At 39.7% G+C, this 25,067-nt stretch overlaps 1 protein-coding gene across 5 annotated transcripts in view; it reads left to right on the top strand.

The window, feature by feature from the left end:
• Positions 1-25,067, top strand: part of RUNX1T1 (RUNX1 partner transcriptional co-repressor 1) — a 109,467-nt gene that overhangs the window by 27,013 nt on the left and 57,387 nt on the right. Inside the window, exon 1 of one of the 5 annotated variants that reach the window (XM_085221403.1) lies at positions 6,650-6,893. The exons of 3 other annotated variants lie outside the window; for them this stretch is intronic. In XM_085221403.1, coding sequence (XP_085077529.1) covers positions 6,887-6,893 — 7 coding nt within the window. In that variant the 5' untranslated portion in view covers positions 6,650-6,886. Of the gene's footprint in view, positions 1-6,649; positions 6,894-13,550; positions 13,689-25,067 lie in introns of those variants that run through there. One more of the 5 variants, XM_085221404.1, reaches the window with a different exon arrangement.

Below are 25,067 nucleotides of genomic sequence, written 5' to 3'. Positions count from 1 at the left end.
GTGGTTTGCAAATCTATATTGAAAGCGCTCAAGTGCTCAACAACAGTAGATTCTTATCAGGGCTCCTTTGAACAAAGCTTTTGTACGATTATAAATGGAGTAAATAAGTACAAATTGATCAATATATGACAAAAGGGTGAAGAAGGGAGGTCAAGAGTAGGAATATTTCCATATAAAGCATTTTCCCTGTTGAAAATGGCAGTAGGAGCATAAATAAATGTTGTGTATCACTGTGTATTTGCTCCACCTGGTGGATTTTCTTGAAAGTGTTTTTAATCTTCGCTAATAAGGGAAACTGTCTTTACTAAAATACAAAACATACTACTTAGAGTAAAGACAGCCTTTTAATTTAGAGTAGCAATAGCACTACAAAAGACAGATTTGGGGAAGAAAACATTAAAACTAGCCATTTCTCTTGGCCGCACTCGGTCGGTACAGTACTCTCCATGAGAACATAGAGTTTCCAAGCAATTAATGAGGACGGTTTACTTTTGGACTATAGCTTTGTAATTAAAAAGGTCCAAATGCAAGACTTGTGAGGTTGCATGTCATCAGGAGAAGTAAGGCTCTGCCATGTTGCCCCCAAAGCCACCCCACAGCCAGGAATTCTTGAGTGCCCTGGTAAGAAGGGCAGCGCTACCGAGAAAGAGTTCTGCATTCAAGTGTTAGCACTGTGCATCGGCATAATGTCTGTCTGTCACTAACCTAGCTTTGCAAACATTGTTTTCTTTGGAATTCTTAAGGACTCGATTATGCTTTGATCATCACATTGTTCTCCTTAGGTTATTTTTTTTCCTTTAGAGTGTAATGGCTCCCTAACAGAAGGTGAAGTTTAGAAAATAGTGTCTCCATATGCAAGGGATTTGGAGACCTTTTTATTGTCTTTAAAAATGTCATTCATAGTCCTCATTAGCATTTATTGTTGCAAGCCTACAAGCAGAAAATGTGAAATTGGTATGTCATGAATAGCTCCACAGAGCTCGGGAGCCCTGAAATTTTGCCTGCAGTGTGGTGTGGGGCAGGCATTGAGAGAAGGCTGTCCAGATGGCTGCCAGCACAGAGCCGAGCTGCAGGTTTTTGTCTCTGGTGCTGAGAGGAGGGAAAGTTCACTGGAGCATACGCTATCACCCCTTGCGTTTTAACAAAACTCACTCGCCATCAGTCAAAACGGGGAGGTGGTGACATTGAAACAAAAGTTTTCAATATAATGTAACAGTCCTTGTCAAATGAATAAAATATGTTTAGTTAGTGTCACAAATATTGACGTGTTACAAAGAAAAATGCAAGGCTCAAATTTATGGCAAGTGGTAGATCCTCTTTCACACAAATATGCTCTCACATTATCTTTATTATTAAAATCCTATGCATTGAAAAGACATTGATTAGAGGTCAAAACTAGGGTTAATATACTACAGCAGGAGGAGTTTCCCTACGCATGTTGAACGAGCAAACACTCTGAGCTTCAAGTCAAAAGGCAACTGACAGCTTGAGCACCTCCCTTTTTTGGGGGGGGAGGGGGATCTTAAAATATGACCCTATTTGAACAGGACCAGGTATCATTGTCCAGGCATCTCTGAGGCACACCAGCTGCATTTCTTCTTCTGTCAGTGAAATGGCATCTTCAGTATTTTGTTGTGTCCCTTCTGAAATGATACCAGATCTGTATAAAATTTTCCATAGTGCCTTGGTGATGTTTATCCTTAGATGATGTGGTAATTTTCTTTGAATATGAATGAAATTTACAGTCAATTCTGACTTACTTTGCCCCCATTGTAGCAAATGCTTTATTTAATAAAGATGTAAGAAAAAACTTGATTTAGGTCAGATGGAGCAAAGGACATGGGCACCACAGCAGGTGCGTACATGTGACCATGCACATGTGCTACTGAAGTGTGCACACAGAGTACAGCAACATGCTCTCTGAAGGACTGAAACCTGTGTTGGCCCCCCCACTCTCAAGCAATTAATTTTCAGTTGACCTATTCTTCTCCTCCCACAGATCTTTATATGTCATTTTTATTGTTTTAAACTTGAAGTACACCTGAAATGCCACTCAGATTTCTGACAGCTTTCAACAAGAATTATTTTTTTTGGTCCTTTCCTGATCAAAGGACAATGAGCAATCTAGGTTGCCATGCCTGTTCTACTGCCAAGGTTGCTTTTTCTTAACAGATGACTTGAAATCCTTTTTAGAGGACTAATTTCTGATTTTACTTTTGAAGTAGTATGATTTTAATTTTTCTTACGTGAAAAAAGAGGGGACTGCTTTCTCATCTCTGATGGATTTAATCCAGTATTCCTTTAGTTAGCAGTAGGTGTAACATTATGAAGAATTTCTGTTAGACAAGCAAGAATATTTACTTCCCAACTCGATGAGTATGGCTTTAAGATATTAAGTATTTGTATAGATAATCTCAGTCTGTGTTTCACAGAGTTATGTATGTTTTAAATGTCCCATTTGTCTTTTCTTTCTCCAAGTCCAGAAAGCCTTGCCAATAAGGAAATGCTTAGGGAAATGTTTACTGTTGTCTGGCACATGTTTTGTGTTGCATGTATTAAGAGCTGCTGTTACAGATAAGCGCATATCTCATTGGAATATTTTAATTCTGTTTCCCAGAGAAGTAATAGAAGTTTATGAAGATGTGACTTATCATTAACACCTCAAGATCTTTTGTGATAGCACAGTAGAAATGGGAGGGTAGTTGCACTGTCATGGAAAAAATCACGTGGAAGTTACTGTGGTATATCATAGGTAGGCAGCTGTTGTATCGAGTAATAGGAAATCCCTGGCAGCCAGAAATCAGTGAGCATCTCCCGGAGGTGTTGCCTTTGCTGTCCTTTGGTTTGACGGTCAACTGAAGAAAGTTAAGAAAGCAACCAGAAGTAGTTGTCCTGTCTCCGCAATCAGCTTTACAGCTCGCACATTACTTGGGTTTGCCCTGTCAGTGGGATGCCTTAAGAAAACACTAATAGCTTCCAGCTGGGTGGAAAATCAAAACGTTTGGGGGCCGACAAAACTAGCAGATTTGAATTTGAAAGACCAGCTAATGCCTCCATTTTTATTTACCACTCGCCCATAAAAGATTATTTTCCAATATGTCAGCCTCATTTGGTGGCCAGTGGTCTGAAAGTGAGAGTGGAACAAGCAAGCGGGGAAATCTGGACATTAGTGAGTCCGCCCTTTCAAGCTGGTGTGCCACTTTGTGGGATGGCCTCTCCTCGGGCTGGGGGGGTCTTAATGACCATTCATCAATGCTCGTTGACTGATCATTGAGTGCCTTCTCATTCAGTTTATCAAGTCTTGCACATAAAAAGTCAGAATAAGCATTATTCAGCTTTGTTAAAGCCAACTAGGAGTAAAATGCTCCATTTGAACCCATTTTGCCCTTGGTTTTTCACTTTGTTAATGCAGTCCTGCTTAAATGAGTGCTTTTATTGGGTCGGTTAGAATATCTGAAACTATTAATTCTCTTGTATTGAATAGCTGGTGGCAGGCCAGAGCAGATGGGGTAGAAAACTATTTGGTTGGGTGTATTGCTTTCAATTAGGATCAATGAGGTTTCAGCTCCTTTGAATTAACTCACTTAATACCCACTGTGTGAAGTCACAATGTATCACAACAGTCTGCTCTAAGTCGAGTGGGAAGTTGAGAAGTCCTACAGAAAATCTTTGAGTTAAATTTTTCCTTCACTGTTAATAGAGAGCTTTCATTAACTACAAATGCGTTTCAGTGGACTTCAAGTCCCTCTTATTAAGCTAGGTTTAAGCTGAGAGCAGTTTCTATGCTTTCAAATGGTGATCATTTGGAATTTTTCTTCTCCATCAAAGCAATGCAATAGCAACTTCATATCAAATTTGCAAATTTGATGGGGGGGGGGGGCAAATGTATGGATGCGGAGGTTGTGCTGCACACTTTTACTCATTTCTAAAACTAAAAGTTGTCAAGGTTTAATTAAAATTACTTTGTAGTCTTTTGAATGATTCCTAAAGGAGCCACCCAGGAAGGACTGAAGGTGCTGCACTGCCTGAAGGTTGGCTTGTGGATTTTTCTTTCTTTTTGTGTCCCTTTCATTTTGGTGTTACTTGTAGCATCAACTCTTGTGATACTGCAGAACTGTTCATTTGTTTAAACCATTGCATTTCCTTTTCTTCGTTGGGAGATGCGGAGAATAAAACTGTTATACAGAATGGACTGTCCAGCCTTGCTTGGCCTGCTAAAATTTTAGGACCGGCGCAAAGACTGTTAGAGCAGTCTTTAGATGACTGCTATAAAAACGGGGGTGGGGAGAGAGAATAAATATCCACAGATATTTATTCAGGGAGGGCTGCCAAATGGGTTGCAGCCTGCCTCAGTGTATTAAATAATGAGAGGGAAAAACTATTCATGCAGCTGGCTGCTTGAGAAAATGCTGAAGTAGTCTCAGATGCACAGGCATTCTGCGAGCCCTTCCACGAGCAGACTTCTAGGTGAGAATCTCCAGGGATCCAGGTTTTGTTGACATGGATCAATTTAAATGGCAATTACTGTAGTCAGATAACAGCTTAAAAAGGCTTTTTACACACAGAAAAGATGCATAATCACACAGCATATGGAAGTTCAATTTCGCGAGCTGTAGTCCGTGGATTTACAATGTACTGATATTAAGATCTACTTTTAAGAGTGAATATCGTTTGGTTTTATTAAAATGCGTCATACCTTTGACACGTTACTTTCTGCTCTGAAGTTGATTCAGGCTGCATCTATGTTGATGAAAGATTGTATTTCCAACTGTGAAAATGTTTTTCCTTTCATGTAGAGTACAGCATTAAAAAAAGAAAAACAGCCCAGAGAATACAATACTAACTGCCTGGTTTTAAATAGTGCAGCGAATAATAAAACAAAAAGAATGCTAAATTCTTTCAAGGCCTTGGTGGTGGCACGGACTTTGGTGTTATTCTTTCCCTGCCCTCCCCCGTGAGTGCTTTCTGTTGTGGAAATGTTTCCACATTGAGATGTTTCTCTTTGGCTCTCCAGTGCAAAAATTCATCACACACAACTTCTCTTATGGGGGATATCTGTTAAGCTTGAGGGAAGGGCCTCCCTCAAGTAGAGATGCGATACCTTGTAGGCTGTGGAATATTTACTAGGGTGAAAGGAACTGATGTTTGCTTCTCTCATCCCCCCAAATTCGCCAGTGCTGTGCTTGGAGCCCCTCGTTTAAGCAAAGCTTAACATTGGCACTTGGATACCCTGAAAAAATTATTGTGGAAACATCAACAAATGAAGTGACTCATTTGTTTTAAGTCAGAAATATTCATGAGTCCAGGGCGGATGTTGGACGGGCTGTTATTTTTCACTTAATTTTGTGTGTGTGTTCTTTCTTAAGTAGATCTTTATCAGCTCTGTGGCAGCTAGCGGAAGGAAAAGGAAGGCCTGAAAGCAGGGCTGTTCTCTGCACTACAGGCAGAAGATGGCATAACACAAAATCAAGGGATGCATAAATAAGTACAAAAGGATGAGTCTTATGCTGACAAGAAGGCAGCTTCTGAAGATCTGCCTGAGAATTACTGGTTTCCTATATGGGTTTGATTGTGTACTGAAAGGCAGAGTCGAACCAGAATGTGTGTGCTAATTGCTGGAGAAATGCTCGTTACTAAAACAGGAGGTTTTGTAAGCACTAAATTGGAGGGGAGCTGGAAAAAGAAGATATTTTTCCTCGTGCCTGGAATTCTGTGCAAGGCTATACGTGCTACAGAAGGCATGCGAGCCAGGCGTGTGCTTCTCCTAAGAGGCAAGGATGTTTTACAAAGGACTAAAGAGGGACTGCTGAGAGGAAAATAGCCAGCTTTAGATAAAGCACTATAACAAAGACTTGTAGTTTTATGTATCATGGTGTCCATTAAAGCTTAATAGGGAAGAGTGCATTGAACCTAGCCAGGCATACGTTTTTCATGTGAAGGATAAACATTGAAGGGGTGTGCAAAATAAGAAATTGGGAGGACATGATTGTTTAGCTTTTGAAAAAGCTTTACGGGGAAGATTTTGTTTTCATCCCCCATGGATCACCACGCAAGGTAGAAGAGAGTAAGCTGCGAATGTTTGGAACATATCAATGCTGGAATCCCAGGGGGTTAAAAGCACTATAGTAAAATAAAAGTGGTCTGCTTTCTAAGTGTGTTCTATTTTACACATACTACTGAGCATCTGAGAAAGGGAGTGATTTTGATACTCTGTTCACCATAGTAAAACAGTATAATAACGAACAAAGTGTGGGGAAGGGAGAGGAAGGAGGGGGGACCCTCTGCTCTGCCACAGTGCACATTTTGTGTTTCCAGCTAAATAAACAAACGTAGTCCTACAGAGTTCAAAATGATGGCTGTTAAAATAAAGAATGAATTTGTTTCCACTTTTGGAGGAGAGCCGATCGGAAGCGATGCTTTCCTCTAATTGCTTTCAGCAAGAGAAGGGGTTAACTTTTAAAGAAAAATGAATAATTCAGTGTTGAGCTTATCACTCCACATTTTACTTTCTATTCTTTGGTCATCTGGAACTTGGTGTGAAAGGTAGAGTAAAAGGAGTCAGCTGAGGGGAGCCGGGGTTGTGATAATTTGCACACACATCCCTGTCATTGTTCTGCCTGAAGAGACAGGGCTGGGTTCAAGGCCACATGTGCTCCTGTCATCATTCACATTTCTGCTCCAAGTGCAATCCAGAGTGTCAGCTCTCCATCTGTCTTTGCCTGGCAAACGCACGCGCCCAGCATCCTGCCTCCAGCGACGCTGCCACAGCCAGCTCCGATGGCCCCGCTTGCGTCTCCCCTCTCATTCCAGAACAGGAGGCACTGAGCCCGAAATAAGCCTGCTTTGAGGAGAGAGCCATTTACAGGGTGGTATATTTTATCCGAGGATGCCTGGTGAGTTAAAATTATCGCAGCTCTTTTGCTTGTAAATGAGGAAACGCTAATTGTTTTTTGATAGTTGCTTTTTTTTTTTTTTTTAATATAGATGGTGATTTGCAAGCTGATACGGGGACGGAGTGCTTGGGGGATGCTAATTCTGTTGTGTGTGCATTTGGGGGAGGGGAATGCAAGCGAGGAAACTGCCCAAGATGCTACTTGCAGCAGGACTGGGTGGTTGGGTGCAAAGGGATGGAAATAGCAGAAAGTGGCCGTGTCCGGGGGTGTGGGTCCCTGCATGGGGGGTTGTTTTAGTCGGGAGAAAGGCAGCTTCGGGCTGGCTTTAGGGACTGTCAGCTGCACCTCAGGTCTGGGGACATTATATCGGGGGAGGTCAGTCGCAGCTGAAGTGATCTCCTTGAAAAGCTGTTTGTGTCCGAGGGGTGAAGGAGATTTATAAACCAAATTCTTGCGGCATTGTCCTAAATTCTGGTGCTTAACTGTCACCGGGCAGATTGCTGAAATATGTTAATGCAAAATAAAACAATGAAAAAATCTGCTGAATGAGAGGAATTGCCGTGGTGCTGGAAATTTTAATAGATTGGTTTCCTCGGGAAAATATTATCCTTGGATCTTAGAATCACTTGTTTTCATCGGCAGTAGCACTTATCAATTAGACATCGCTTCTCCGTGGGGTGATTTATCTGAGGGGTTTGCGTGAGGATCGACCGCAGCAGAGGGGTTGAATCTGGTGTGTGCTGTTTGTTTATTCCTTTCTGTAAGGACTGGGCAGAGACATGTGCCTGATTACAACAGCCTGTGTCTCGATAAAAAAAGACAGCGCCGAGCCTACAGCTGGCTGGTTCGTGTGGATTATTTGGGTAGGACAGGCAGAAGAGGCTATGCTTGATCACAGGGAGTCTGTGCACCTCGCAGATGGTGTTTTGAAACAGTATCTGCCAGTTTGCTGCAACCGCAGTTGCATGTAGGTATTGCCAGTTGTTGGAGGAATGTTTTCCTTTTACGATTTTTCTACATGGTCGTACCCCACTGCTGGTATGTTTGCTGATCCCCTGGTTGCAACAAGGAAGTGGGCACTGTTTGCTCAAAGCACAGGGCTGAGAGGATTTATATGGTTGAAGTATGGGCAAATTAATTTGCATAGATAACAACTGAGGACTACGAAAGGTCAATTTAACCCTTTAAATCTAAAATTTGATTTGCATGCATTATGTTCCTTGGAATGTGGTCTTCATTAGAAATATCACGGTAATTAATTAATTTGGAAAACTGCATTCTGTTTAATGTGGCTCTCCTGACGTTTTCCTTGTATTTGTATGAGACTGTTCTTCTTGTGCGGTTTTCTAAATCTGTGCTTTATTAAGATATTCAATTGTACTGAAGTGACACCATCCCATCAATTTTGATCCTTGTGTCTATCATTTGGGGTATTACAAACAGTATTGGAATTCCAAGAGCAGAGGTTTTTGAGAAACCTATTAAGCCTTTGGCATTCAAATTACTTAATCTACCTGCTGGTTAAAATTTCATGTATCTTTAATCAAAATGGCATGCGCTGCATTCGAGTATGTGTGCCCTTATCGATGCTTGTGAAGCTTTACCACTGAATAGACGCTTAATTTCCAACATTCCCTCAGAGCAATAGCAAGCAAGAAGTGTGTTTTAATGTCAGCTCCGAGTGTTAGAAAACCTTGCACTTGGATACAGAGAATACACTAACAGCTGTGACTGGGAGCATGTGCCAGAATGGAGATACTTGAACAGATCTGACACTTGGCTATTTTTGACACCCATCTGCACTTTTTTACTCTCCTCTAGGATGAACTGCCTCTCAATCTGTTCGCAGCATATTTTAGCCCTTTAATATTGTGGTGTTGGGTTTTTTCAAATGGGCATTATTAGCCATCTGGGGCAGATTTTGTATTTTAAAAGTAAGCACATTATGTACAGAAGATTAAAAGGATGTGTATTTTTATGTAATCTGATATTATGTCAGTGCCTTTTGTGTGTGTATGAAGTCTTGATTTCAGAAGCATCCCTTCACAGTAGTTCTGACATCCAAAGCCCTCCTTATTTTGGAGAAAGAACAGGAAGTAATAAAAGCAGGCTCTGGTTTATGTGTAGCGATAACACTTTTACACGGAATACATTTGCTCTTCAAAGGCCAACCCTTCTTACTGCTGTTACGGTGACTGGCTGCTCACCTTCTCACTAACCCGCCACTGAAGGCCGGGGCAGAAAGGCTTGCTAATGAAACACTGTAAAAGCCATTGAGTTCTAATGCTAAGGCATTGCTGCCAGAAAAGTCCATTGGAAGCTAATCCTGTTAACAGGAAGCTCCGGTAACCGAGTTAACCGTGCCGTCCTTGTGTTCAGGGGCTCGAGGAACTGCTTATCTCTAAATAATTGACGTTGGAGAAACGGTGTTCAAATCTAATCCCGTATACCCGGTTTGTTTGATTACTGTGTTTTCTTTTTTCAAATATACATATCACTGTTTATTCCGGACTTTATTTATGAAACATTACAAATCTATCAGTCATTTTATAGGACTTTCAAAGAACAGATGTTGGCCTACAAAATGCTTTATTATTGCCCATGGCAGTGTTCAGCATGGTTTCCTTAAAAGGACAATCAGTGATCACAGTCATTGTAGCCCAGAAATAATGCTGTTCTTTCAGAAGATGGCCTGGTATTAGGTCAGACCACCCTTTCTTTACTTCTGCTCTCCAGATGTGGCTGCTACTTTTTTTTTTTTTTTTTTTTAAAGTTCGTGTTTCAAAAAAAAATGGGTTTGTTTTCAAAATCTGGTTTTACTTAAGATATCTCCATCCTGGAGTGCATTTCATAAATTGCCCACATATTTTTCTTAGCAGAGAACTTAACTGGCTGTAATTTTTAACACATGGCCACATCATGTGATATTTTCAAAACATTTGCACATAGCTTTAAGAAGGTCCCAGCAGAAATGATCCATCATCTCACAGCCAGCCTGTTTCTTAACAGCATATCTGCATTTTCCATTTAGCAGAGCTATATATTATTAGCTTACATTTTGGGTAGTAAAACAGTGCATTGCTGATTGTAAAACATGAACTTTATTATCTGCTGAAAATTGATTTGGCATTTATAGCCACTGTGTACTAGACTGGCTTTCTGGTTTTAACATTAGTGCTTGCAAGTGATGATTTGTTTAAAGAACAGAAACAAAATTGCCATGGACATAACTGTGAGTGTCCTAGTAACTGAACATTTGGATTATCCACCTGTTTTTTAAATACATGCTTCTAAATGCTATTATACAGCAAAAGTCTCCTAACAGTCCATTAACTGACTTGTTCAGTTTTAAGTTGCAGTTTCTATGCTGTTATATTAGGACAATTCTGTGTCTTATAAAACAAGTTTCCTGCCAAACAGGGAAAATGTGTCTGGAAATACTTAAGTCTGAGTATTAGCCTTGCATCATTATTCCAATCATCCTACATAATGTCTTTATCTTCTTTAGGATTCCAATAGCAGAAAAAAGCTCCTTCCTTTGGAGGACCGTGGGTCATGAGGTTCCTCAGATACTGAGTGTGGTTTTCAGGACACGGCATTATAACGACTGCTTTTCAAAATATTAAAGTTTCTTTTTTCTTTCTGGTAGAAATAAATTCCAAAGTCTGCATGGCACTATTGCACTTATTTCAACCCAAGGGGCTATGAACCACATCTTTCTGCATATGCATGTGGGATGCAGATCATACTGCTGAAAGTGCATTAATAGATATATTTTTAAGCGGCGTCCCAAATGGTCTTTTTCCATGAAGATTTAGTGATTCTAAGCTGAGACCCTTACTTAGCTGGTCTTTCCTTGGTGTGTGCACAGCTTATAGTGACAACCACATCTTGGTTTGAGGACTTTAGACTACGTAGTAATACGTAACTGCCAACTAAGGCATAGTCATCATAGCTTGCTAATCAATGTGAAAAAATATGCATTATTTTTAATTGATAAAACATTTGAATACCAGTTTGGGGTAAGATAAATTCTAAAATGATGTGATGTGCACATTCGAAATATATGTAGAAGCTGATTCACGTAAGAGTACAAGGGGTACAAGGGGTATAATGATATGTGGTCATTGCGAAAGCATTACATATGCCTGTACCAGTTCTCTGGTTGGTTTGCTGCATCCTTTTGTTGTCAAACTAAACACACAAAACCAGCTGCAACTTGGTCTCTTACTACCAGATGAGACTAAGGCTAAGTGCAGAAGAGGACTTCTGCACTTGAAGCAGTAGTTAAATTCCAAATGCAGAGTTGCATATGGAGAGTTGCGTGCCTTTGGACTACTCAGCTCTATCCTAATCCCAGCTGCATAGCTGTTGCAGCTCTGAAGCGTCCCAAGAACAGAGAACTGCATCTGTGCCTGCTAAGATCTGTCTCAGTGCTGTAGGGTTAAGGAGTGCTGAGTTCACGCCTGTGTCTTGCTGCAATGGAAGTATTTCTATATCTGGGTTGTTTGAACAGTTGGATCTGGTAGGTAATCTGGGAGAATGTCCAATGCCTATTTAGAAACACTGGTCGCTACACAAGTGCAGGCTTATTTTCTGTTCCCAGAAAAGGGCGTGGTGTCAAATGAAGCACAGGGTTGAGTGATGCTGGGGCGAGTAGAGATTCAATTGGGAAATCCATAGACCCAGCAGCACTTGGACCTTCTCTTGTACTCAGATACAGGTTTGCCATATTGGGCCTCTTGGTGAGGACAATCTCATTCAGCATAGTGCCATATCACTACATTTATATATGGTTAATCCGTGAGGCTGATGGAGCCCTTGCTGTGCTGAGCAATGCTGTGTGTTCACTGGCTCAGCTCTCCATGAGCTCAGCTGTCTGCACTGTGTTTCATTCTGCGATGTGTTGGACTAGATAGAGATTATTCCCATCCCAGATATCCTGCTCCTCGCTGGTTGCTTTCTCCTGCCAAAGAAGCACTATAGGCCTAAACTTGTGCGAGCAGAAGGAAGATTTGAATTTATGGCTTTTACTTCTAGAGTGAGGCTTCCAATCAAAAGGCAGCTGAACTAAATCAGAAATCATCTTTTTCATCTCTTAAACCAGTTCTACTTGCCATCCTGCTAAAGGTGAGGATATGAACATCTCTCTAGAGGAGGGAATAGAGCTGTGGGTCCTGCGTCTCCAAATTATTGAGGCTCATGAAATGCAGGAGTAAGGCATCCTAGCACCCAGGCTCTCCCTATTAGTGAGATGGAGGCAGCTGCTGGTCAAATGTAACCGACTTGTTACTGTCCATCTCATGAGCTGTCACAGCTATCTGATGGGAATATGGAGAGATGGATGGAGTCAGACTGTTAGAGGTTTGCAGAGACAGAATGAGAAGCAACCAGCATAAGGAACAGGCCGCAATAAAATCCAAAGCAGATACCAGGATGTATGTGAGGATGGTTGGACATTGAAGGAGGCTCTCCAGAGAGATGCTGGTATTTCCGTTACTGCAGCCGTTGAAAATTCTATTGGCATCTGATCCTCTGGGCAGAGGGGCTCAAACTTGCTGCTCTCCTGAGACCCCTTCAGCCTGTGTGTTACCCTCTGCTACTGCCGGGCATTTCCCTTCAGCTGCTTTGGAAATGCAGCCTGAGGTACTTGCCCCTTTGTACTAAAAGGAATGGCTCTGGTATCAGTTTTGTTCTGTTTTGGGAGAAAATTTCAGCATTATTGAGCTTCTGGGCAGCAACAGTGAATTATTTATCAAGCCAATTCCTACATCATCACTCGATCTGTAGCTTGCAGAGTAAACTTTGCCTTGTGTACTGCTGGGGAGGCAGGCTGTTGGGCACAATGCGGGCTAACAGGGTGAATCTCCCATGTATTTTGTGGAGCTGTGTTTGCACAGAGTAGAGCTGGATTTATTTATCTGTCCTGTGGGTTTTTTTTCTTTTTTAAAATTTTCTATTTTTTCCCTCCCAGCAATTTATTCTCTATCACCAGTTAGTGGTTTTACATGGAGCAGCAGCCTCACTGTGAGCACTAGTTGCAGAAAAACTTGATAGAAAAAGATGGTAGAAACCTTGGGATCTGAGAAGGGTCTATGGCCAGCAGTGCAGTTCTGCTGGTAGATCTCAAGAAGTCACCTCTTGGGTCTGTCCTGGAGGCACAGAGCACCTGGCAGTGATGTTCTTGCAGATGGGCTGCAGTGTCCACAGAGACACTGAGCAGATCCAGCTTCTAAAAATCTCTGCCCAAATTCCTATGGCATGAAGCTACAGCCTTGCTTGAGCTTTTCCGTGATGTTGCATAACATGTTGTGTATTTATTTCTACTTCTTAAAAATAACTTAATTTTCTTGGTCTTGAATCTGGCAATCTTGTAAAATTTTCATGAGGAATAGTAGTACCCACACATCCACATTAATTTAAATTATCCAGCTATTTCAGTATTAATGTGGATATATGTTCTGGACCAGTGTCTGCAACTTTAATCTCCCTTTAAATGGATACAAAGCCTTAACTCAAAGGTGGCAGGAAATCTTTCTGAAGTTCAAAAGGAAATGTCGTAAGCAGTGGATGCAGTTATTACGAGCACTGCTCATATGGTTCTCATTCATTATGGACTGGAAGCAGGCTGTAACGAGCTCTGCAGCAGTTTTGCATATTGACAATACCGAGCTGACAAAGACTGAAAGAGCTGTTGCAACAGAACAGTGAGGGGAATCAGCACTGATCACGTCTGGGAGAAAAGGCTGAGCAATAAGGAAGAAAAATGTATTTTGCTAACCCTTGGAGTGTGCTGTAAGTTCATGCAGATTTGGTGTAGGGTCAGGACTCTATCGTTCTTGGTTAAGAAAGGGGTTTTGCTTTAATGAATTGAGATTTGAGAAAGTGGGATTTGCATATTTTTAACTGCTTTCCAGTGAGGTTTGAAATGAAGATTCAAGAAGACAGAATGTGTTTTAGCTTTTGAAGTCCATTGCCCTTTTCATCTTATTGGTACATATTTTCTCTTTTAGGGGTAATGCAGTATTCTGTCACCTGCAAGCCATTCCCAAAGCATGTCTATGATTTAACTTTGTACCCTTTCAGTTCTAACGCTTTATTGGACTTCTCTACTAGCTTGTAGCCCACTTCTCCAATCTCTCCTTTGCAGTTCAAGTGCAGGTTATTATACTCCCTCCTTATCTTTGATTTCTCCTCCTGATGCTGGTTCTATTGTCTTATTCTGCTACTCTTAAAGGAGTGAGCTCCAGGATTAGTGACCCTTCTTAGAGGCTCATAGAGGGCCTTCCTTCTCCCTTCATTCCGGGCTTCTCAGTGTGTTGTTCTGTGAGTCACCGGAATACCCATGACTCAAAAATAGTCTTCCTGCCACAAGACTATAGTTCGGGAAATGTGCACACACATATATGATACAAAAAATTCAGCTATGATTTGATTTTTGCTTCTAAATTGTGCATGCAAATGTTTCGGTGACACTTTCAAGCCAGAGAAGTAAACATATATACACCATCTTGGATTTTCACTGTAGCTGTTTTATAATCCATATGACTGCCACCTCCTTTGACTTCCTTTTGTATGATTTCCCAGTGTCACTCCTTGAATTTTTAAGAGAATCTTACTTTAAAGGATTTTGTGCCTTCCAGAGCACCAGACACATCATTTGTGGTTAGCAAATACAAATTAACATTTATTGTTTTAATTTTATTTTTCCAGTCCATTTCACCACATAATTGTTGATTGCATAATTATATCTGCTAACTTTGCATGCAGTTGTTTGTGTTCTAGTTAGGAGAAAGTTTACTAACCAAAGTTTCAAAGAGATCATTTTCTGTGTATGGTGTTGCTGTTTCTCCTAGCTACTTTCTTTGCTTGGAACTGTACAAGTAGACTGGTTTTGACTTCTTAAACTATGTACAAGAAGATAATTCATAAACAGGGAATGCTGTAATTCCATTCTTCTGAGAAAGAATCCAAAACTTAGCAATTTTGAGAGTACACCGTGAGAAATACTGATTAAGACTTGAAAAGTTGGTAATACAGTAAAGAAGGCTGAAAGATGCTTATTAAAGGAACTTTGATTGTGTCTGCAAAACAAAGGGCATAATTATAATGTCCACCAAGGTCAAATGATTCTGGCATTGAATAATTCTGCAATCTCTGCAACAGTTTATCCTATCTTTGGACTTGTTGTTTTTAATTTCTCTGCTGGTAGAGGCAGGACAGTAATAAAACTTGGTTTGTAGAATTCAAATGGCCCATATTGACTCCAGTTGTTCTTTAACTGAGCAGTAGGAAGTCCTCATTGCAGGGTTCTGAAACAAGTAGCTTCTCCAAATCTCATTCATGCTAGTTCTTGGCAGTACTTATTTTACACTAAAATCACTAGTAGACTGCATTGCATCTTCAGGAACAAAAGCACAGTCCTTTGGATTTTTTTTTTTTTTTTAAATCTACGAGTGTATTTTTCACTTCCTATTAATAACTATGACCATTTTTTTTTTTTTTTAACTTAGACATGAAGAAGCAAGACTTCTCTGCAAATGCTGTTAGTATTCTGATCTCTGTTAAAATGAAAAGTATATTGAAGAATGCTTCTCTTGTTTTGTTAATTTACTGACATCTCTCTTTTTGTTATTCTCTCTGCTTGTAAAAGCAAATTTGTATTTGGGTTTTCTATATTTAATAAGCACGGCTGTTGTGCAGGTGATGGATCTGAACATGAAACTTCCACTGAGAGCTTGGTATGAGAGCAGAGTCCTTGGGGCACTGTAGCAAGTCCTCTGCTGTCCAAAGGGTAGTCAGTGGCACCGCTGTTCCTTGTGGTCTGCAAACTGCCTGGGCCTGACAGGGCCACGAACTGTGCATAAGCTCATAAGGTTTGCATGTCGGCTTCATCCTCTGACATGTAAATTGTTTGAGCAGTAATTTCCAGCTCCTTTCATTCTGAGGAAGGAAAGCAGTGATACTCGATCTTCAAGAGTGATAGAAACAGGATTTTTAGCTTATGCTGCCTGTAAGTTTTTGCTTCAAACCACTCTTCAGAGTTTGTAAAAGCTCTAAAGATAAAAATGGTACCTGCATGTCAGATATTGACCAGCATTCCTTCTCAGAGCCACAGGAGAAATGATATCCTCCTCTCTCCTTAGTTAACTTTTATGTTCCTTCAAGAAGAGCTTTGTGGGTGTTGCTGAATAACTCACTTTTTCTTGAAGGAATACAGAAAAGCATGATGCCTTGATTTCACCCCAACAGCAGCAAACATGATTGCACAGTTCTGTCTGGGGCACTGGTTCAAGACAGTCTCAAAAGAATGAACGCCTATTACTTAATCACCAGGAATGCTTAATAGTTTTGTCACAAGTGTTTTTCTTTTTGGAGGCTGTAAGTGTTTTTGCTGTCTTGCCATGCCAGATACAGAAGACGTGCCGTGATGAATTACCCAATGGGGATTCTGCTGCAGAAATTGATGCTTGCTAAAACAAAATCAAAGCCTTCTTTTGTCTCCTTTGGTCATTACAGTAAGCTGCTGGATTTTAAACATGTCTGCTTCTAAGGATGGGATCATTGTGTGCAACTGCTGGCTTTTGAAAGGCTTTTTGCTACAAAATAATATGATTATGCAGATGTTCTGATACTGTTCTTTAAAACAGTTGATTGCCAGTCTGATCATGAAAGATGATCAGCAGCTAGCATATATCATCATCTTCAGATCCAAACAGGTTCCTTTGGGAGTCAGCTGTACTGTTTCAGTATGTTGTAATTAAATTGAGTGCTGTTTAGGTGTCAGAAATTACCTTATAATGCAGGATAATGGTCTTAAATAGACTTATTTGCAGAGTGCAAATCATAATCTAGGAAGTTTTCCTTCAAAGCTATATATTAAAAAAGAAAACAAGCACCCCAGTTTCAGCAGGAAGAGAAAAAAATAATTAACAAAAAAAGGTTGATTTCTGATACAGTTCCTAAACATCCTTGCACTCGAGTTAATCTGGACTTTATATACATTAGAATAATGCATTATTTGTGAATTCTGCTTGTAAAGTGCTTTCTTTGAAATGAACTTGTAAAGAAAAAAGTTTTGTTTTTGTTTGGGATTGGATGTAAGTCACTCCTTTAGTATTTGGAAAAGCTCCTGTATGTGTAGCAGGTACTCAGATGCCTGGCTCTTGAGAGCTTTCAAGCAACATTAATTCCCAGAAAAGTTTGTGAGAGTTGTGAGTGCTCAGCATTTTACAGAATTAGACTAATGAGAAGAATGAGAAGGGTAATGTTGCTAGGAAAATAATGGATTTATATGCATAGTGAGAGCTGTTTGTAAATCAGCAGGTGGTTTCTAAAATATCAGAAATTAGCAAAGTGTTTACTGATGTGATTTCTTTCAGAAAAACAAACATGTTTAAAAACACTTGAATGCTAAAACTTCAAATGAGAAAACCTTATTTTCATTTTGTCAGCCATCTTTTTGCATGTAGTTTGAATGCTTACATTTTTCAGGCTTAAGGGTCTCATTCTATCTTTGTTTCTTGAACAGAGAATTGTACACACAGGTCCAAGTATTTCTTGGATAAAAAAAAGTCACAATGTCAGGTGTCTAGTAAAAAAAAAAAAAAGATTCAATTTAAAAATTAAGAAGCAATTTGCATGTGTGCCAAGTTCCATACACTACTTTAAAATGCAACCTTGACCCGTCCCCCTATCTATCAGCTTAATTGTGTGCATCTTATCTGGAAAGGTTTCGGGGTGGTAGAAGAAGGAGTGAGCTCAATGACCTTAATCCAGTTTCCCCTTGCAGTTACTGAGTTTCACAGCAAATCTCACCTGCTGCCCCTAACCCCCAATTCCTTCACCAATTGTACGGATGGGGAAATATGTGCTGTGCTATATACATAATTTAGAACAGTTGTGCTAGCTGTAAGCCCAAAGTCTTTCTTCATCTATCATTTATCTCATGATGTTATCTTCCGTACTCCGTCCCCTTCAGTAAGCACAGCCTGACATGTCTCGTGGCCTTTACCTTCCGCCATAAAAAAGATGGAAAAGCTGCTCGGCACCACCTGGGGAAGATGAGGCAGCCCTGGAGAACGGTGCTGTAGGAGCAGGTGACTGATGCAGAGAAATGTGCCAGTCTGGGGACGCAGCTGAAGGATTGTAGTGGGGAAGGGGGAGGGGAAGGAGAGAAAAAAAGAGCAGGAACATTAATACATCTTCCTGAGGTTTGATGGGACATATACTGCCTACTGTTCCATCTGGTGCTTATGATAGCATGGCATATTAGCATGCTGCAAGTTCATAATGTATTCAGGGCGAGAAAACACCACTTGCATACCAATTGAGGCGTCCTCTTTCTCAGAGCTGCCTTTGAATTTCAATGATGTTTATGCCTTCTAAGCCATGACTGAGCTGAGCGTTTCCGCTCTTAGAGGAATAGCAGCAGTGAGGGACTCTTGCTCGTGTGGGTTTTCCTTCTCCTCTCTTTATATTTTTCTTCTTTTTTTTTCTTTTAAATTCATTTCTCCCTGCTGTCTCCTCCAAATTTATTTTGTGGTGAAAGTTTAGAGGCAGGTTGAGGTTTTGGACTAGTTAATTATGTCACTTCTGTTAATATTCAATTCTGTTTTAAGTTTTGAGTCTATTGTCTTTTTGCTAATCTTCAAATGCTGAACGTCCTTTTTAATGACATTTTGATGAAATTACACTAAGAGCGGTGTCATGAAGCATTTAAAAATAGCACATTACAATTCTGCTTTATATTCAGATTGCCTGTGTTGTTAAATTAAGAACAAACAATACTACGAATTCTGCATTTCATGGCAAATTATTTGCGCCTTGCCTCTTCAAAGGTTTGGTTTTAACTTGGAGTGTGCTGCCATAACACACTAAGTATCTGAAGCAGAGCAGGCTTGTGAGTCTTTGTTGGATTGAGGTCTTTCTATGGATCCCCTTGCAGGAAACGTGTGTATATGTTCATTCTATTTCTCCTTGTCTCGTTCTTCTTGAAATTCTGCAAGGATCATCGCTTGTCTTGTGATAATCTAAAAACCTCACTGTAGAACCTCTGCACATTTTGTTTCTGAACTTGTCAAAGATTGTGATCCTTTCATGGCTCGCGATTGTCCAGTCCTCTTTCCAGTAGGTTTTGGAAGTGTGATGTTTACACACACAGGGAAGGATATTGTATGTGGGATTTTCAGGGTTCCGGAGTAATTTCAGGATACTCATCCCAATTACCTCTCTTGGTTACTGTGCTGCTAAACTGCTGCTTCAGAAGTTTGGAAAGTTCTACCCTCCGAAAATAGACCCTACTTGCTACTTGGGAGGGCAGAATAGTAAGGCAGTATCTGTGATGCATACCTGTGTAATGAATGTGTGTGGTATTTGGTCCTCTACCTGCACAGCTGGGCTGCTGCCCAGAACTGGCTGTGGTTTGAGGCTTTAGCTTAATCTTTAAAGTGTGTGAATGTAATGCTAATACAACTTTAATCAGAATAGACTAGGTAGCACTTTGAACTCCTTCACTTTAATTTGGTGTTAATCCACTTGATCACTAGAAAAGAAAAGATCTTCCCATAGTTCTGATCCTTTCTTTCAAATACATCCAGCTGTGATTTTTATAAATATATATTTTCAGGCAGTCGTTCAGCCACTCTTGCATAGATAAGACATGAAAAATGCATTAGTCATCTTGACAAAGAACAAATTGACTGCTTTCTGTTCGCTCTCTCAGTATCTGTTGTCTGATGGTTTAAGAACATTCCTTGTTTATTGATAGCGCATTTAGACCTAGATACTAGTGTCTTGGCTTAAATGCTAATTATTTTTTATTTCTTAATACATTCAGAAAGGCTAATGTTACTGAATAGGAATGTGGAGGAGATAATGTGGGTAATTCAAGCAAGTTTAGTCAGCACTTACAAGATTCTTGAAATGTTTCTTGATGTCCTACAGAACTGTTAACATCTGCACGGCTTGTGAGAAGAGTCACATTTATTACAGCTGTATACTGGCTAGAATGTGAAAGAAAAGGAGGGATCAGAGTTAAGAATGAAGCAGCTGGTTTTCAGTACAGAGATTTATGATTTTACTGTCATTACAGACCAACTAAACTCTGCTTGGACTCTTTTGCTTCAGCTCCTGTGACATGGCAGGTTGAAGGCTTGGAAATAGCCATCAGTAGGTACAATCCAACAACATACATGTGGTTTAAAAGAAAGCAAAGCTTTTATATCAAATAATCACAAGTGAAGCTCAGCAGTTCTAGGAGTTGTTCCAGTATGACATAATGTGATGCAGAGCATGTGTTTAAAGTCTACCTTTGAAATGACAGAAAAAAGAGAGAGAGATTGTTTTTAAAAGTAAGACAAACGAATGAGATCTCAGGCCTGACTGAACCATATACCTCAGTGTGCTGCCTTTGCTTGCTGTTATCTCTCTTTTTGTGTTCCAAGAAAAAGTGAGAGAAGGATAAACAGTATCAGAATTCTGTGTTCTGTTTCACTCACAAAAATGACATATATATTTCCAGAATCAATTTTCTGGTTTTTGTCCAAATTTTCGTCGTCCTTTCTCCCTCTGTTTCCTTCTGAGACACTGAGACAGACTCAAGCCCAAGCCATGACTATTGAAAAAGAATGAAGATTGTTACAACTATTAAGATCAAAGATTTTTATAGCTTTGTTTTCTTCATTTATCTATTTCATGTGAATGAAAGCTAGTGTTTCTTCTGTTCTCTCTTGTTACTTTAGCTTGGTATGCTTGCTCTTACCTTTGTTCCCTAAAGGTTTTAAGTGAGCCTACTCTGATTTTACTCAGTTAATTTCTTTATACTGTGCCTAAGCCATTCCCAGTATGAATGCCAGGGTCTTTTCCTGTACCTCATGCTGTTGTGGAAACTGCACATCTGAATTCCTGCTCTTTTCAACTCTCCTTAAATAGTGGCTCTGAATCCTCTTCTAATACGTTCCAGTATGAAATAAACTCTTGTGTGTTTGATTATAGTGCAAACATGAACAGCTAATCATTAATAAACAGATACTGGGTCCAATAAGGAGCTTTGTGATGAAGAGCATGCTGTTGTGAGAACTCTCAAAGAGCTGGATGAGGTATATCTATCTACTTACACTTTCAGTTCTTCGTACTGTGATCTATAGCAGATGTCCACTGCAATAACCTTCTTTGCTTTTTATCCTTCTGTCTAACCTTAGACTTTTCACTCGCACAGTCATCATCATTTAATTATAGCATATGGCACTGCAAGAGCTCTAACGTGTAATTACTGTCTCCTCTTCTTCCATTCTCCTGATACCACAGCACAGGCAAAGCAAATTTTTTAACATTTCAATTATGAAATCCACTGCATTTGATCCAGCAGTGCTCACCACTTCTTGCTTTCTGCAGTGGTGGTTTTAGTTTCTAAAAGTTTATTTCCACATAGTCTCATGAAAACACATTTTATCTTAATTTTGGGTAGACTATTGGCATTGGAACAGAATTACATGGAAAACTGAATAGCTCTGTAAGTCAGAGTCCATAATCACCTTTGGAAATGACCTGTTAAGTTTCTAATAGGTAATTTGTATGCACAGTTACTGAAGCTACTTGCTCTGTTGCAATAATTATGAAAAAGATAATGGATAGGAATTCATTTGGGAACAAGTATTCTTGTTAACTGTTTTGCATTTCATCCAGGTACTCTGATTTTCCTTCCCCCCCTCCTTTCATAATTTGGAATTTGCCTTGGATTGTTGTTGCACTTCAGTGATCTTTTATTCCTTCATACATATCCAAAACAGTTTAAAGCTTTCTAGGCAACTACTGATGTGTTTTACATAATTTATTCCAAGTGGAAACCATGAAGAAACATGTCCTCACAGGAGGTTTCAGTGAAGTCAGTATCTTTCTATGTTTTTGAACTGTTGTGCCAGTGGGATTTTGCTTTCTTACTAGACATTTGGAGCCAGAAAGATGTTTTATAAAGACCTGTGTATTTATTGTTTCTACCCTGTTCACCATTTTACCTGTTTAACTGATGATAGGTTAAAAAAACAAAACAAAACAAAAAACCTCAGGTTTTGTTCAGCCCTCTGTGTTTTGATGCAAGAAGTAAATGATGTTGACCTTTGGTGAAGTATTTTCAAATTCATGTATTATGGCATGGCTGTGGTTGTCCAACCTGGGTTCCTATACCTGGACACTGTGTGTGACTGTAGGCATGCAGTTGTTTGATGTGCCACTTGCTGTGTTTCAGTTGTTGGGCATTGTAAAAATCCATTTTCAAAACAGGACTAAGTGTATATGCAGTGGTGCATGTGTATGTAAAAAAAGGGTGGGAAGAGGCATCTGGCTTTTTGACTGGAGCACAGATGCATGGCAGTAGGAGGCACTGAAACTATTCTTCCGGTTGCAGCCAGTACAACTAATGTCATACTTGAAAATTTGCTTTTAATTCAGGCTTTTTGTTTGTTTGTTTGTTTGTTTTTTGTTTTTTAAGGAAACAGTGTTGGTAGGTAAAAATTTAGAGAAAACACTCAACATTTCTGCATACAGAAACGCAGAAGAGTACATACTGAAGTATTCATACAAAGTATCATAGTACCTTCCCTTTGTGTATTGCATGGTTGAGGTTAACTTTCATATGGTAATGGAAAGAACTTTTCTCTAAGTATCTTCTTTCTACTTTCTGAGTACCTTACTATTTATATTTAGTTTTCAGCTCTCAATCTGTCTGCTCCTGGCACCATATCGGCTCCCTCTGGTGGTCAGCAGGCACCTGGAATAATTTCCAGTTGCTGTTAGCCAGAGTCTGCTCTCAGCCACCGTTTCTGTTTTACCCGACACCTGCATGGCCTCTGAATGATTCTGCTGCTTGGGATGAATCCCAAATGTCTTCCCCCATGAAATCGGACCACTGTGCTGCCCTCTCAACCATCCTCTGCTTGACTGCAAAATTTCTCCCATTGACTGTTCTTTCTTTTTTCATTGAAATGGCTCCTCTTCTCAATGAAGCAAATACATATATATCCAAATAGACCCCAGGGGGATTGAACACCAATTGTATGATAAGGACATATCTGTTTCCATAGCATAGAGTGAGTTAAATGTGCAGGATAGCATGCACAAGAAACTCACCATGTTACCAAGGGTTAAGTGCATTCGCATTGAACATTCAGAGTTCAAATGCGTCAAGCTTCTTTACTTTGTCAATATTTCTCTTACACTTGTAGCACTGAGTGGTTTCTCTCTGGTGTCTGACTTCTTGCCCTGCAGTTTCCCCTCCATTTAACATTCCCTTCAGTGTAATTGAGGACTATTTCTTTCATCTTTTTCTAAAGCAAAATGTAAAAAGAAATATCACAGTAAGTATTTTTATATACAGAAACAACTAAGTAAAATTTGATTTAATACCTAAGTGCACATGCACACACATGCTCACACATGTACATGTATGAGAAGTCATACTGGTTCATGAAGGTCAATATTAAATGACTTAGTTTAAATTGTGGGTTTGGCTGGCTTGAAGAAAACGAGGACAGGTCTTGTAAATGTAGAAACCATTGTTCTTACGTGTTTGTTGAGAAAAATAAATACCTTTTGTGTGAATCTGCTGCACATGAAACAAAGAGTTTTGTACCACTGTCAAAGATGGTAATGTTGTGATATCTAAAATTGTTTTAATATGTTGCTAATTTTTCCTGTGGTTTCTGTATAGTCGATTTTTTTTCTTCAGTTCAGTCTTCAGCCATGTGATTTTTTATTTTATTTTTTTCCTGTCTGATATTTAAAATTCAAGAACAAGGACGGATACTTTCAAACAAGGAGGTTGTAAGTGGTTTTTTTGTTTGGTTTGTTTTTGTTTTTTTTTGTTTTTTGTTTTTGTTTTTATTTTTGGTGCAAGACTAAAAGTATTATAATGGCTAATGCTTGGAAAAATTGCATGTAATATAGTTGCATGCAGTGAAGCAATCTCTACTGGTTTACCTGTGTCTGTTTTCATAATCTAAAGTTTAACAGATATTCCTGACTTTTTTAAAGACCAGGGTCTAAAAGGCCCTCTCTTGCTGAGTTCTGTGCCAGTGGGTATTTTTGTGAATTCACGCAGGAAGTGCAGGCTGGTTTTATGGTGGTGTGATATACATAAGCTTCTTCCTTTCCCCCCTTCCTTTGCGTGCTTATATTATTTGATATTAATACGTAATATATTGTTTTAGGCCAGACTTGTTTGTTTTGAAACATGCTTTTATTAATGGAAACCTTTTTTTCTTGTGAGCTCCTTTGTCAAAAAACCCTCATTGAGATGGAAGGTCTTAATTTCATGTAAAGTCTGAGAATCTCTTTCCCCCCTCCCACACACTCTACTGCAGCTTTCAGGTGTGATCCAGTGCCCAGAATAAAACACAGTTGGTATGACGTGCAACATCCAGGAGGAACTGGCTTGAAACTAATACTATTTTCTCACACTCTATCTAGGCAGTCGGTCATGTAAACACAAGATGTCTTTAATGGCATCATTTGGTGATGTGAAATAATAGTCTCTCATAGTGTTTATTTCCATAAATGCCAAAGTCCTGATTAGGATAGTAAGTCACACTACTTAGAGACTGTCACTGGATGATACTGAGATGGTCTTTTGCTCTGTAGCTCCACTTCTCTATCACCAGCAGTAGTAAGAAAGTAACAATGGCAGCATCCAGTGGTTCTTAGGGGAACTCTGTTTCAGCATACATTTTTCACTGATGGATTAATATCTGGCTTGGTGAATTAGAGGTTCTGAGTCTTTCTTCTTTCCAATGATTATTGAGGGAGTCTTATCTCCTAATTTAGCTGTCTGTGCTGGTGATAGAAATTAGGCATTGTTCCTAAAACAGGAGTGGTACTCATATTTGGAAAGCAGTTCAGAGTTTTGCCACCCATCTGATCTGCCTTATTGCTAAGGTCTTGCTGTACACCTGGCATTAGAGAACAAACTTTCCATTGTTTGTAATACCACAGAAAAGAATTAAGTTCCTAGACAAGAGGAGCTGTGCAGTCTGATAAAAGGGGGATTTTGGAACTTGATTCTCCCATTGAGAAGTATTCTGTCCTGGAGTGGTCAACATCAGTCCTTATCCAACCAGATCTTGATTTGTGTATTGCAAATTCCTCATGAGCAAACAAATGTATATCTACTACCTTTCAGTA

The sequence above is a fragment of the Meleagris gallopavo genome, chromosome 3 (genome assembly GCF_905368555.1).
Source record: "Meleagris gallopavo chromosome 3, MGAL_WU_HG_1.1, whole genome shotgun sequence".
Taxonomy (NCBI): domain Eukaryota; kingdom Metazoa; phylum Chordata; class Aves; order Galliformes; family Phasianidae; genus Meleagris; species Meleagris gallopavo.
This window is presented reverse-complemented; position numbering and strand designations above follow the sequence as displayed.